Source organism: Calypte anna, chromosome 4 (assembly GCF_003957555.1).
Source record: "Calypte anna isolate BGI_N300 chromosome 4, bCalAnn1_v1.p, whole genome shotgun sequence".
In the NCBI taxonomy this organism is placed as follows: Eukaryota; Metazoa; Chordata; class Aves; order Apodiformes; family Trochilidae; genus Calypte; species Calypte anna.
The window spans coordinates 13,909,408-13,925,077 of NC_044247.1; the positions used below are offsets into that span (position 1 = coordinate 13,909,408).

The 15,670-nt window shown below is 39.1% G+C and overlaps 1 protein-coding gene across 1 annotated transcript in view; it reads right to left on the reverse strand.

The window, feature by feature from the left end:
* Positions 1-15,670, reverse strand: part of TENM1 (teneurin transmembrane protein 1) — a 228,218-nt gene that overhangs the window by 198,477 nt on the left and 14,071 nt on the right. Inside the window, exon 2 of the mRNA XM_030448930.1 lies at positions 1,851-2,111. Coding sequence (XP_030304790.1) covers positions 1,851-2,109 — 259 coding nt within the window. The 5' untranslated portion in view covers positions 2,110-2,111. The remainder of the gene's footprint in view (positions 1-1,850; positions 2,112-15,670) is intronic.

Genomic DNA, 15,670 nt, shown 5'->3' on the forward strand with positions numbered 1-15,670 from the left:
TCATTCTCTGAGTCTAATACTTAGAACCACTCCATTCTTTGTTGGTGAAGCACAATGATTACACATGTCCCTGTGTTACTGACACTTAACCCATGACTCCTGCAATGCAGGATGATGAAGATAACAAAAGCATTTCATTTACTACCTACAATAATACATCCTACCTATGAAAGGATGACTTCTTTAGTGCAATTTAGTGGCTGGAAAAACATCTTGAATATCCAGCTGTACCACTGTGTTCCAGACTGAAACATACAACTTGATTATGCTTTCAATACATCATCTTCCCATCACATTAAACCAGAAATAAGCACGTGTATTTTCTAGTCTGAATGGTACAAAGCACATTCCTTTCTCTGGTAACATTCCCTTTAAATCATTTTAATGGTTAAGGACCAACCAAATCCAGGCAGACTAGGATCCAGTTCCAGCAGCAACCATCTAAACCCAAATATCTTAGGAAAAACAAGCTTAAAAAGCCTGCAACAACATTTTGCAGAGGATGGATCCTCCCAGAAGGTGGCAGAAGCAGAAAGTAGAGAGCAAATAACCATTGCTTGTCATGCAAAGGAGGTGGCATCTGAAAATTAGCTGATAATAGCAAGACAACACCATGTAAGTGCAGAATACTTCATCCTCAAAGGAATCTGGAATTAAAAACCTTTAGCTGTGCACTAAAACCTTATTTATTCTTTTTTAAAACTCGTGTAGACAATCTGATGCCTTTGAGCCTACACTGGACATTGTCATTGGCATTGACAAACATGGAGATGAAGTTAAAATTACCAGCTTTGAATGTGACAAATTCAAAACATGTAACTATAGAAATGACATTCCTGACTGAATTCTTTTTTATCTTTTATCTATATATCTACTAAATGTATCACTGTCAACAATGAAGTGTCAATCTGCCACTTTCACTCTCTCTTAACCAGTTAAAAATACCTATTTAACTACATTCAGAACTATCATAGCATGGAGCTATTAAAAATGGAAATTAATTTATGAGCTAGTTGGTTTACTTACTATATTATTTATGGAAAAATTTAAAGCAGATTTTCATCATTTTTGATGCAAAGATAAAAAATTACCAAGTCAAAAAATTACCAAGTAAAAAATTACCCATGCTACCTAATGAAACTTCCTTTTTCCCATTCTGTGACATGCTAAGCCATAAAAAAAGCAAATAAAAAGACGAAAAATAAATAGATGAAAAGAATAATAATAAAAAAAAGTAGAATAAGAGCTTGAAAGAGAATGAGAAATTTTAAAATCCCACAGAAAATGAAACAAAAAACTCCACAGAAGCCCCCTAAAAACCTAACCCAGAAACCCACCATCCATATGCAAAGATTTGTTCAATGTTTTCTACAGATAAAGCATTTCTTCAGGCTGCTGTGATGTTGTCTTTCTGAAGTCACCTGGCCATAGAGTCCTAAACAAAAGTCCAGAAGCCAGCACGTAAAAGATAAATTCTACACAAAATGTGCTATAAATGCACATTTATAGACCTGTCCTAGAACCTAATTCATAGGTCACTAAACTCAAATGGTAAATGTGCTAAGGTAGAAAAATGGAGCATGTAGGAAAGGAATCAGTCTCCAAAAGAACAAAATTTCAATTTTTTTTTCTATCTACACTATAAATACAATGCACAAACCAAGCAAACCTTTGACCTTCCATATAATACAGAGATCTAAGGAGGAAAAGGGGGAGGGAGGAAAAATAAAAAAAAAAAAGAAAGAAAGAAGAAAACAACAGGAAAAAGGAAAAGAGAGGTAGAAGCAGCTAATTTCAAATAAATTCCAACTTGTATGCAATACATAAGATGTTTATTAGATCTTTATTACCATTTTCCCCATCAGACTTCCTTTCATGGTCAGTGTCAGTGAGGGACAGTGCTGAGTTTGCCCGGCTTGACAAACAGGAGCTGTGTTCCGATTTCATCCCCCTCATCCACATCCTCAGGGCATGGTCCGGGGAAGCAGCACCTTCTGTTTCAGTATCCATGTCTGAGCCCACCTCTAGTGGGTAACTGTGCTCAGCTACACCGTGTAAATCTGTTTGGTAGCCAGAGCACAGAATATGAGGAGTTTCACAGAATTCCATGTCTGGAAAAAAACAAAAGTTCAGAGAAAAAAAAAACATTGAGAAGTGAAAATCAATAGAGCTGTGATTTTCCTTTGGAAAAATCTGTTTTGAAAATTAACGTTGTCAATACTACTAAGGAGACTTTTTTTTCAGGCAGTGACTCACTCAGATATGTAATCTCCTATGAGTATAATACAAGAGAGTGCAATTCTGTAAAATACATAATACTGCACTGTAATTTTGCCTTTATGCCTGATAGAAATATGTTATAGCTCAAATATGTGTACACCCACACCCTGACAGCAGCATAGCAATTTACAGTGAAGTGAGTACTTACAAATATACATAACTTTTTTTGCTTTTTTTTCTTTTTTTGCCAGAAAGGCAAGAGCTCTAAAATTAATCTCAGTTTTCTTTATCATAACAAATTTGCAAATAGAGAATTTACAAAATAACTTTGGAAATATTTGGGTTATCACAGAAGACACAGAAAGGGTACTCACCACTGGCTTGCTCTTTGAGAGTGCTGTCCTTGCATATTCACACCAGGGAGGGGGTTTTGGTTCTCCAGTGCTGGTGACCTACAGGAACTTCTCAGAAGAGCAGTGACTACTGGGACTGTACAAGTGCCATCTCATGGCACCAAACGATCAGAGACTTTAAAGAGTTGTACAGTGCTCAATATTTCAGTTATTCTTACTCAACATGGCAACTGTAGGGCAGGAGAAATCCAAGGACAAACAGAAGGTGGACAGGACCCTTAATGTGAATATGCAGAGGAAACATTCTCAAAGAACCACAGGTAAGTAACACACACCAGCACATGGAAACTTCCTTGGAGGCAGCCTCTGCATATTCTCACGTGTGAGAATCCAATTACAAACACAACTCTCAGGGAGAGGTAGAACAAGGAGTTCTAATTAAATAAGGATTACAGAACAGCACTCCCTACGTGAACATCAGACCTGGGATGCCACTTTGAGAGACTAAAAAACAGTACCACACATCCACACAGTCTTTCAATTTCTAGAAAAGAAACATTAGAGACAAGAGTCACTGATAAAGAGGCTGAGGACAAATGCTCTCCTCTACTGTCATCCTGACTAAAGCTTCAATTTGCCAGACTAATCCACTTACCAGCCAGTGAGAGGACTGGCTCTTGTTTTAAGCACTCTCAGAAGTAACAAAAAGCCCTGGTATCTTCCTGAAGCTGTTGACCAGAGTCTACAAACCAAATGCTAAACTGGAATATTCTGAGGTGGCTCAATTTTAAAGTCATGTGTTGCTGCTTGCCATCTTTCATTTGCCAACAAAACATTCCTGAAGGTCTCAGTTGTAGTGACAGCCTGGCTTTCAGCTCAGGGAATGCTCCCTTTCCCAGAGAGCAGGGGAAGAAGGTGTCCATAGCCTCACTTTCCTATGCAAGAGTCCTGGGAAGCTGTTCTGGCTCCCTGGTACTGTCACTGGATTAACTGGTCCATCCCAGCAGCAGTATCCATCACTGCTCCTCCTCCTTTTGGAGCAAGGACAGAAGTGGGGAGTGCTCCATCACTGCTGGGATCTCTGCCCCTTTTTCACAGGAGGAGGACTTGGTGTCTGCTCTACACTTAAGAGCTTAAAGCCACCTTCACTGGCTCTGCTCTCCAAGTATCTCAAATGCCTTGAGGCTGACGATGAGGTTTGATGGATATGGCTAGGAAAAAATACCCAAGATGTTTCTGGAATGTTTAGTTTCAGCAATAGAGGGAGTATTTAATGTTTGAACTTTATCTGCCATGATAATTCAGTGTTCTTCATGCCCTCTGGGGCCTGTTTAAAACTGACAAACTATACAGACAATAACTATATACATAAACTAGACACACAATAAACAAGCTCTACTTGGTTTAGTTAGCACAGACCCAATCTTTGTATGACACAAAGAGATTTTGATGTTGGACACTGAACCATCACAGCTGCATCACAGGTCTAGTTTTTACTCTCTTTCTGACAGGCACTAAGTGAATCCAATCACTTTTATACAAAACATGGTTCCAAATGATGCACATCAATTTTTTTTTCTTTACCAAATTCAAAAAACACCTGCACATAAACCAAGAAAAAAAAAGCCAGCAACAGTCCCAGATTTCTAACTCAGAAATACAGATTGAATCACATCAGCAGCCTGATTCTACTCCAGCCTGAAAGAACTGCTTTGTCCATTTCAATGGAAGATGTGGATGCCACTTTTTCACCAAACCCTTTCCCAGCAATGAAGAGGTGAGTCAAGAGGTTTCTTGAGAAACATCTGATCTGAAGTTCTGCTTGACAGAATTGAGCCACTACAAAAAAGTAGATGGGAGCCTCACTCCACCTGCTGCACCCATGCTCTGAAAGGAAGGGCAATGCCAAATCTGTACCCATGCTCTGAAAGGAAGGGCAATGCCAGATCTTGCTGGCAAGGAGCTCACACCCAGCAATGAGCTACCTTGTCCCATGCAGGGTGCAGTCCAGATTGTCTACGTCATCAAAAATTAATGATGGGATGTCTCTCTCAACTAAATTACACCTTGTGATCTCAAGAAGCATCTCCATGGTCTGCTTCCACTTGAGAGAACATTTCCACTTCTTTTCACCAGTTGAGGAACTTCCTTGTTATTAAAAATCTTCTCCTAACTTCATGAACCCTGGCAGCTGCTGCCAGGTCCTCAGGGATGCAGGCACTTCTGTAGATGGATGTCCACTCCAGGCAGATGTCTGCCCCAAAAGCCTGCAGCACGTATCCTCCCTGTTTGCAATCACTTATGCCAAAGGGAAACTTCATCCCAGTAAATCTCAGGAATGCTAATTAGATTACACATGTTTAAGAAGCAGAGAATTTACCCTTCAGTCTGTATGTTAATTCCCAAAGTAGCAGCTAACATATTCAATAATTTAGCTACCTTTTTTTTTTTTTTTTGGTGGGCAAGAGAAAGTGACTTTTTTATACTGTAATTCATATTCAACAGAAGTCTAAAGCAATATATTGCCTTAACAGCCTATTCCTTAAGTATACAAGCTTTTGTAGTATTTTAACTCCCATAGGATGTACTTTCTGAAAAGCACTTAGAATGCCAGAAGTGGCTGATTTTAGTCTCCACATCTAACCTTGTTACCCAAAATATGACATTTCCACAAGGAGATAAAGTTCAAGTGAGGGTTTATCACAGATTTAGTCTTACCAAAAAGACACATTCACAAGAGAAATGAGGGAACATTAACATGAAATTCACTGTTTCCGATGAACAGTAAGGAGAGAAAAAAGTATGCAGTTATGAAAGTACACAGAAGATGATTTTGCCCCTGTACTCAGCGCTGGTGAGGCCACACCTCAAGTCCTGTATCCAGTTCTGGGCCCCTCAGTTCAGGAAGGATACTGAGGTCCTGGAGCAGGTCCAAAGGAGGACAACCAGGCTGGTGAAGGGACTCGAGCACAGACCCTATGAGGAGAGGCTGAGGGAGCTGGGGGTGTTCAGCCTGAAGAAGAGGAGGCTCAGGGGAGACCTCATCACTCTCTACAACTCCCTGAAAGGAGGTTGGAGCCAGGGGGGGGTTGGTCTCTCTTCCCAGACGACTTTCAACAAGACAAGAGGGCATGGTCTTAAGTTGTGCCAGGGGAGATTTAGGTTGGAGATTAGAAAGAATTTCTTTCTGGAGAGGGTGATCAGCCATTGGAATGGGCTGCCCAGGGAAGTAGTGGATTCTCCATCCCTGGAGATATCTCAAAAGAGACTGGATGTGGCACTCAGTGCCATGGTCTAGCAACCGCAACGGTGGTTCAAGGGTTGGACTTGATGATCTCTGAGGTCCCTTCCAACCCAGCCAATGCTATGATTCTATGATTCTATGATTCTATGATTCTATGATTCTATGATTCTATGATAGGACTGACACCTCTGGAGCCTGCTGTAACACAGCTGTCAAAAATACAGGTATTTTGCTCTTCACTGGTTAATTTTTTTTCACAAAAAGTAATGTACAAAGAAACAAAGTATCTAATGATTAAGGAAAGGCAAGAAGGATGGGTGCATTAAAAAAACAAACAAACTGCATTTTAATTATCAGATCTCAATTATCTCAGCATTTCAATCATCAGATTTCTGCAAAGTTAGTGGACTGACAGCATCAGGAATTTCTGCACTGTTGCTATCTGCCAAGAATTTTGCTGATTTCAAGCTATTAAGATATAAATATTATTTTATAAATTTATTTTTATAAATTAAATTTTATTTATATTTTTAATATAGAAATTTTTTTTCAATAAATATTTAAAATCAGGAGAGGACTGTCCAAACAAAGTACATAAGAGAGTACATAAGAGTACATAACAAAACTAATCTATACACAGAGGTGTGCAAAAAGAACCTTCCTTTCAAATTTTCCTATTCTCTTATGGAAAAATGTTATTTTGCATTAATAACACAATGACAAATAATATTACCTAAATTACCTAACTTACATATCTGTTCAACCAGAGAAAGAGCTTGCAGAAATATATAAATAAATTAAAACTGGAATAGTTGGACACTTTGCTCTAATGTGCCTTTTATGAACCCTCTCATAGGATTCAGCAATTCTGACTTAGATATTTTTAAAGTTTCTTTAAATAGTCTAGATACACAAATTTCTTTTATTCTTGATTCTTGGTGGTTCTTACTCTGAGTATTCTCTCCACCCAAACACACAGAAAATCAATACTGAGGATGCAAATGTAGAAACTGTGGCTTTGGGGTTAGTGAAGGGTTTGGGCTTTCCTAGTGTCCCACTGTGAATATGTTTATGTTGTTTCACACTGAATTTACACCCCTGGTTTTATCAGTGTAAGGAATGGAGTTCCAGCTGAGAAGAAAGGCAGCCCAGCTCCTCATGGCAGAGGAGACTGGGGGAGTGAGAAGGAGAGAGGGAGCAAAGGAAGAAGAAATGTAAATCAAATGGGGAAAGTGAAGTTCCCATTAATTTTTGGAAGCAATACATATGCACCCTCCTAAATGAGAAATTTTGAGGGCTATTGAGCACTCTGCTGAATTCAGTGTGTTCAACAGCCCTTGAAATTGTTCATTTCTCACCTGAGGACCCTGGTTTGCTGGCTGGATGCTGGACTTGAGAATTAAATGGGAAGAGATCTTAAGCTGCTTCATAAAGCTGCTCGTGTAACACAACCTGCCAGATAACTCTGGGATGTCTTTGTGTGTTTATATCCCATGCAGCCTAAGATCTTACTTGTTTCCAAGTTGAGAACATGCCACAGCTTTCCTAGGATAATATAATTGAAAGACATTAAACTTCAGTACCCACTTGTATGAAAATCACTGAGGAAGGAGCCAAAAATCAATTGATCTGCACAAGCACATTACACTGACTATTAATTTGCTTTAGAAATCTCATGTTTATCACCAATTATACTATCACAGCCCCCCCCAAATCTCATTTGCATTTAATTTAAAAAAATCTGATACACATCTTACACACAGATAAAAGGTACTATTTGAGATATGATCCTGTGATGTATCAAATCCATGATATTGCACATTTCTTTTACTGTATTTCAACTTTTCTTTGCATACCCCTATCTATGTAGTTTATTTTCTTACAGTTTCCAGTTGCCACCAGAGATGCTAGAATTTAAGAAAAACCCCAGGAATTACAAATTAAAAAAAAGAATCAAAGAGGAATTAGAGTTTGCTATAACACTAAGGAGTTTCCTGAAATTTGTAGATTAGGCAGCTAAGGGATTAGGAAAGGAGACTGCACTTTCAGGAAACTGTTATGTGAAATTTATGAGAAAGAAAGAAGCTCTTTACACTTCAGGTCCTTCCCCAAAGGAACCAGAGGATGAGGTTTCAACCCATGCCTCAGAGCAAATATCTTTTTAGTCTCTTCTTCAGACTAACTCTTCAGATTTAGAGAAACAGGGCAGGACCAGACAGTCTGTTTTTTAAAATGCTCCTGTAGTGCTCAGATATTAATAACAATTTTTATCACTATTAAAATCAACATGAATAAGGAAATGTGCTTCTCGAATTCTTCATGGAAATCATCTTGATCCTATGAGGATCCAGACAAACTTTCTCTCCTCCCCAGAAGCACAACATTCTTTCTGCAGATCACTGGGATTGTTTTCTGTTAGAGATTTTGTTTTTCAAAGAGTACCAAGCACAATGCTAGAGAGAAGGCTTTTGCAGGTACTGTGTGGATGCAGTGGGTCTCAGTTTAATTTAGAAAGAAACTTTGTCATTATCAGATTGAGTAGGAACATAATCCTTCAAGTTCAAATAAATTTTAAGTCTTACTGGCTATGGCCTTTCCTGCTCCTGAAGTGTGGCTTTATAAGCTAAAGCACTTCCATTCATAAGATTCTGTTAAACAGAAATTTATATTGCAGGTACTCATAAATATCTCTCCTTTAATGAATTTTAGAGTTATAAAACCATAGCAAATGCCAAGAGTTAGCTTTTAACCTAAATTTCTGTTAAAGGAAACCTACTTAATCTCAAATAATGACCACACTAACTCTACCCTATTAAAGACAAAAGGGAAAAAAAAATCTAATTACCACAGATGAGAAAGAACCTCTGTATCATTTGTGAGGATAAATTCAGTTCTTCTCATGCTATAGTTGAAACACATTTTGGAAAAGCTTGTCTTACAATACATTCAATTACATGTTCATTTCCATATGCACAGATCTATTAGGATATTACCAATTTTCAAGAAAAAAAGATTTTCTCTTTCAACAGACTCTGTTCTAAGAGGAAAGCATTATAATTCTCTTTCAAGAATTGTAAAGATTCCTTGGTTCTGAAATAGTTTTTCACTTACAAGTTTTGACAGCTGTGTATGCATTTCAGGGACAAAAAAGATCATGGATCCTTTCTTCTTGTCATTAACTTTTCAAAATTAAAGCTAGCCACAGACTTAGACTGTAGATTTTCTTAAGTTTTTCACTTAAAAAAACTCAAGACTTATCATAGAATCATAGAATTGGCTGGGTTGGAAGGGACCTCAGAGATCATCGAGTCCAACCCTTGAACCACTGTTGCGGTTGCTAGACCATGGCACTGAGTGCCACATCCAGTCTCTTTTGAAATATCTCCAGGGATGGAGAATCCACTACTTCCCTGGGCAGCCCATTCCAATGTCTGATCACACTCTCCATAAAGAAATTCTTTCTAATATCTAACCTAAGCTTCCCCTGGCACAACTTAAGACCATGTCCTCTTGTCTTGTTGAAAGTCATTTGGCAAAAGAGCCCAACCCCCCCCTGGCTCCAACCTCCTTTCAGGGAGTTGTAGAGAGTGATGAGGTCTCCCCTGAGCCTCCTCTTCTCCAGGCTGAACAGCCCCAGCTCCCTCAGCCTCTCCTCATAGCATCTGTGCTCAAATCCCTTCACCAGCCTGGTTGCCCTCCTTTGGACCTGCTCCAGGACCTCGATATCCTTCCTGAACTGAGGGGCCCAGAACTGGACACAGGACTTGAGGTGTGGCCTCACCAGAGCTGAGTACAGGGGCAGAATCACTTCCTTGGACCTGCTGGCCACGCTGTTCCTGATCCAGGCCAGGATGCCATTGGCCTTCTTGGCCACCTGGGCACACTGCTGGCTCCTGTTCAGCTTCCTGTCAATCCAGACTCCCAGGTCCCTTTCTGCCACTCTGTGCCCAGCCTGGAGCTCCCCATGGGGTTGTTGTGGCCAAAGTGCAGGACCCGGCACTTGGCCGTGTTAAACCTCATCCCATTGGAATCAGCCCAACTCTCCAGTCTGTCCAGGTCCCTCTGCAGAGCCCTCCTGCCTTCCAGCTGATCCACACTCCCCCCCATCTTAGTGTCATCTGCAAACTTGCTGATGATGGACTCAATCCCCTCATCTAAATCATCAATGAAGATATTGAACAGAACTTACATGAAGGACAGCAGAAACATAAATCAAAATAATCTACAGCAGATTAACAAATGTTTCTCTGATATAGTTTCACACCAACAAATGTCTTTCCTCAAGATTAAAAAAGTGTGAAACAGCAAAGTACTGCAAGTTTTACTCCAGGATTCTTGCAGTTTTTAACAGGCAAAGTTAAGGTTGTGTTTGCAACTTGTTTCAAAGTCTTCATGGCCCTTAAGAAAGACTGACAGAATTATTAATCAGAGTGTAATGTATGTACTTGCATTCTTCAAAGTGAAATTACCCTCAGATTGTTGCCATATCCCTGCAAACTTGAATTCAACTCCAAAATGCTCTTCTAGTAGTAACTTCTGAACACAGCAAGATTTGAAGCAGAATCACTTTCATTCAAACATCAATCTTCGAGGTTTCATGACAGGTATAATTTTCTAATATAATTTAAGATGGAAATACAAAATTAATTTCCACCAACAGTTTTGATTCTGTTTCATAAAATATTTTAAGAATGCACCTTTTGCTTCTAAAAATATTGAAACTGTTTCTCTTTTAAAATTCCAATTGAACCACTTAAAATACATGAGCATCAAAGCTTTATTAAAAAAAATATCTGCAAAGCAGGTATCATTATACTTTTCACTGTCTTAGCATTAGAAGGAAAGACATTTAAAAATTTAGAAGTCTAAAATCTGATTTAATTTACAGCACTGTAAATCCAGAAGTGGATTTATAAATCTATGAAGCCAGTGGGCCAGGTAAAGGTAGCACTTAGGCTTCAGGTATGTGTGATTGTCTCAGAGTAAGCATCTGGCAAGTGCTTTTCTTTGTGATGATGGAAATACTTTTAGGAAGCTTCTACCAACAGAAATTTCCCAGAAACATTCTCCTTTACTGATGGGACAGTCAACAGAGCTGGGCACTCAGCCCACAGATGCTGCTCAAAAAGGATGATTGGAGTATCTCAGCTCCTCACCTTCATTTTCACCAACAACTGAGAGGCTCTAAAATAATTTTAAGTGCTTAAGAGAGTATCATGGGTGCTACCACCCATTTTCCTTTGAAGTGCCATGAACGGAGGGCAGAGAGGGAAGGGGGGAAGGAAGTTTGTATCACCCTGTGCCAGCTCTAGGGAATTCTCAGGGAATGAGTTGTTTCAGGTGTGAGAAAAAGACTTTGCAAGTCTGGACTGGCAAAGCTGCACTTGTTCACATTACAACTGACAAACTTTTGAAGATACTGAAAATCAGGAAAAAAATCATTTGAGTTGAATAGATGCTACAGAGAGGTCTAAGAACCCAGAGGCAAAATCCCTTGAAGGAAGGGGTGATGTTTAAGGCAGTCACCAGCATCCCCTTAGGATGAACAGAAGCACAAAGATCATTTGGTGTCATCACACAAGCAAGGAAAGGAGCACTTACACTCTCCTGGGATACAAGGTCCCAAGATCTGCTGTTAGCAAAAAGATCTTGTCTTCAGTCAAAGGCTCAATAACAGAGCAGAAGGGTTAGGAAAGCTAACAAGCAGCCAGGACATTTGGGCAAATACTGTGTAGAGAAGGAGGATGCTGCTGGTTCCATATTCTACCACCCTTGAGCATGTGGCTGGTCCTGGATGGAAAAAGGAAGAAGAATTTCAATGCAAGCAATCACCCACCTCCAAACCAACAGAGCTCAGACAGGGTTGGGATATGTGGTCTATTCTTTTTGCTGTGAATGTGCTGGAAATTCAGAGCAGAAAATGGCTGATGGGAACCAAAATAGTAAAAAGCTGCTAGGGAGAGGCAATATCATCAGCTGCAAGAGTGAGGAGCTTTGTAAATTGTGACAAACACCCCTGGCTCTGAAGGGTGAACTATTTGCTGGGATTTCTGAGAAGTCAGGAAGCTCAATGAACCAGAACAAGTACTTTGGAAACATAAATGCTTGACCCTTTCTGATTACTTGGATAAAACTTGACAAGCTTCCAGTGTCTCCAAGTCTGCTGGTCACAGCAAGCAGATACACACAGAGAATCCCAGAATGGGTGCACATATTTGCATTTTCTTTTGTTTTCTCCCAAGATATTGCAAAAATTACATGTGGTGGACACTATCTGACACGATCTTAATAAATTAATGTTTACTTAGGATGTTCTTTAATTTAGATTGAACTGCTAAATAACATTTAGAGGAGCAAATACATCCTTCAGATTCAGCTTGGAAGAAGGAAGAGGAAGGAAGAGCATGAGCATGTGCAAAAGTCTTCAGCACTTCCACTCACATCCAATTACATCCAGCTGCCAATCTGACCTACAGGAGAAGTTATAAAAGACAACTTGGCACCTCCCTTCCATTTGATGAACCAACTGGGGATACAGCTTGTCAGTCAAATAACCCATCTTCCCCCCAAAAAACTCTTGAGGGGTTTGTCATCAACTGTTCCATCTGATCAAGAAATGGGGCATTAAACTGCCTTCAAAAAATTCTGACCACTTCTACTCCCTTCTTTCTTCAAGTGTTCAGTTTACCAAAGAGAGTTCACTAGCAGTAATTCAAAACTACAGGTCAGCTCTACTGGAGTTAAATATGATAAGTTGTTAATGGAAATAATCAGTTTTACATTTCTTATTTTTGCTACATACAATCACAGTAATTATTTTCCAGCTGTTTCACTAATTTCCTTCCAAGATCTTTATCAGATTTTCTAATATTGCCAGGTACTGTTTATCCTACACTATATTTCTGTAAGGAACTATATAAATGATAAAGACTATTATATTCTGTTTCAGCAACTATGAAATGGGATACTTTTTGGTTTTACACTGTCAAGGTGAAGCAAAGTAACTCAGCTGAAAACAGTGGAATCATTCCAGGTGTGCACCCACAGAAAATACACTGTGGTTACCTTATAACAGTATCACACAACATCATTATTATTTAAGTCAAATAAATAGTTTTAAAGCTTATTTACCCTAAAATGCACATCATAGTTACCAAGAAAAGATGAAAATCTGAAACATTTGTGTTAGAATAACAGAGTTCCCAAGCATATAATATGGTACTACAAAATTTTCCACCACAAGGTTTGATGCAAAGCTCTAAAAAAGGATGTAGCATTGCTCCTGTGCTGCACCAAAGGGAACTAAATAGAAGAAAACTTTCAAAGCACATGAAATCAAAAGGCTTCTGTACATTTTCATGAAATTTAAACAAGTGCTGTGAGTACCCATGATCTGTCACAAAAATTTATTCAAATTTGGGATCACAGCCACTACAACAAAACAGCAACTTCAGTATTTTTTTATTCTGGGTAATTGTTTAATTTTTTTTAGCTCTAGACCTCTTTGATTTCCTCACCCTTTCTTAATATGAGTTCTAATTGTTTAAAAATAATAAGTGGTTTATTTGCATATATAACATTCATTTTAGCAGCTATTCTAGTCAGTGCTTTTGAACACTCTAGCCTGTGATTTAACCACATGGCATTTTTAGCTTTCACACAGCCATAGAATTGATACCTGGGAAGTAACAAGTCACTGACTTTGCTCACCTTTGAAAATTAGCAGGCAAGCACCAGTTCCTTCTAATGGGAAAGTTGACTATTCACAATTAAACCAAAGCCACTTCATCATCAAATAACAAAATATATTTGTATTGTTAAGGTCTGTGAAGATGGCTGAGAGGCTGAATACCTCATGTGAGATAGGAAGAATTTGTCAACAACTTCGTTAGAGACAAATCGCAAGAAAGGAAATTAGAAAATGAAATTATTGGTTTGGATCTTAACAGCTTTAAAAATGTCAGGGGAATTACCCACAGCATTAACATTCCCCATCCAAACTGCTTCTGAAGTTTTCCAGCAGCTGCCTGTGAGACATTTCATTTGTGGATCAGAAGATGCACAGGTACCACACTTGGATGCTGTAGCAGCAGGCAACTGAAAGCCTGGAGCTCACCATAATTCTTGGTTCTGTAAAGCTGCTTGATCAGTGATGCTTGGAAAGAGCCAAAGTTATGAGCCTCAACAGCAGCTGAGAATACTCTAACCCAAAGACAATAAATCAAACCAAAGGAGCAGATTAGCCTACAGCAACCCTGTAAACTCTGCCATGCCCTGAAAGAAAGCTTGCCATAGGCAGGTAAACAAAGCTCCCATTCTGAATTGCTGGGAATACTTTGTGCTTCCTGATTAAAAAATTCAGTCAGTTGAAAGTGAACTAATTCAGGTGGTGGGAACAATAACACAGAAGGCATTAAAAATGTAATTAAGACATGATCAGAAAAGGGACACATAAGGGAGATAGCACTCAAAACAGAGACTCCAGAGAAATACCAGAATCAAGGAAAAATGAGAGCAACTGTGTATTGGAACATGTTCAAAGAAATTTATAAATACTACTAAAAGAATCTGTGCAGATATCAACTCAACACTAAGGCTAATCAGAAAAAAAAAAGGAAATATTTCTTTCTTTTACATAACCCGGTTGTGCTTTAATGTCTAACAGAGCCCGGTGTTGGGAGAGGCAGAAGAGGGCCCTGTCCTGCAGCTGAGCCATTCCAAAGCATGATGCTGCTCACAGAAGAACTGGAAAGCTACAGAAATGTTAAGAGTCTCAATTCTTCTGGTTTTATTCTATAAAAACTTTAGCTCTACTGTTAGGTGACCTTGGGGGTCCATCCTGTGGTCCCCAGGAAAGCTCTGGGTTTGGCTCCTAAGCCCTCTTCTCTCTACCTGGTCTTGGCAGCTGACATGGCCCCTGTCTCTGGCAGCTTTTCAGGCTGTAACAGAAACTATTTCATGTACTGAAAAGTACAGTTCACATGTCCAGTTACTACACTAAGGAGAAGGCAAACAAACAAAAAGAGTAAAAACGTGTAAGTCGAGATGAGTGTGACATTTGTATTTAACACTATTTTACAGGGGAAAGAACGTATCAGACAAAAATAAAAGCCAACATCTTTTTGGCTTTTGAACTCAAATTCCTTTCTAGTTACGAAAGGAATTGTTTTCACATGAAAAAAAAAATAAAAGGAAATGCTTAAATATCCTTTTTTACAAAGGTTTCTTCTAACAGACAACATTATGTTTTAAACAGATCTTCAAGTTCTTTTTCCTTGTTTATTCCTATCAAAGCTGCTTCATGCAAGCCTGCTGAGTTCAGAGACTTCACAAGAAACACTTCCCCCTACAGGGTACAAATCACATGTGGATTTTGCCTTTTTCCCATTATCCACCATTTAGTATTGTCTCATTTCTCTACCAGCTGCTTCACCATTTCCTGAGCTGCTCCATCTCGTACTGTGCCCAATATTAGACACAGCAGTGACAGAGCAAATGGGAAATAAACAGCACAGCTGATGGGGACAACTGGCAAAGGATGAAAGCAGCATATCCAGAAGTGTTTATGAGTGGAAAAAACCCACATTTGTTTGCAGGAGCTTAAATCACTTCTCTTTAAAAACATAGCAAGATCCTCTGACTCAAGTCAAATCAGAGGAACTGTTATAAACCATCCCAATTCCTATTTCAGTTATCACATGAAGAACTGAACACTGGATTAGGAGCAGATATTTAAAGTACAGAGCTCCTAGTGGAGGGGGAAGGAAGAAAGGAAGAGCCTGGATTCAGTGGGTTTGACCATGAGGATGACTCAAACCCAAGGATAAACAGTGACCTGCCATGTAGCAATGAA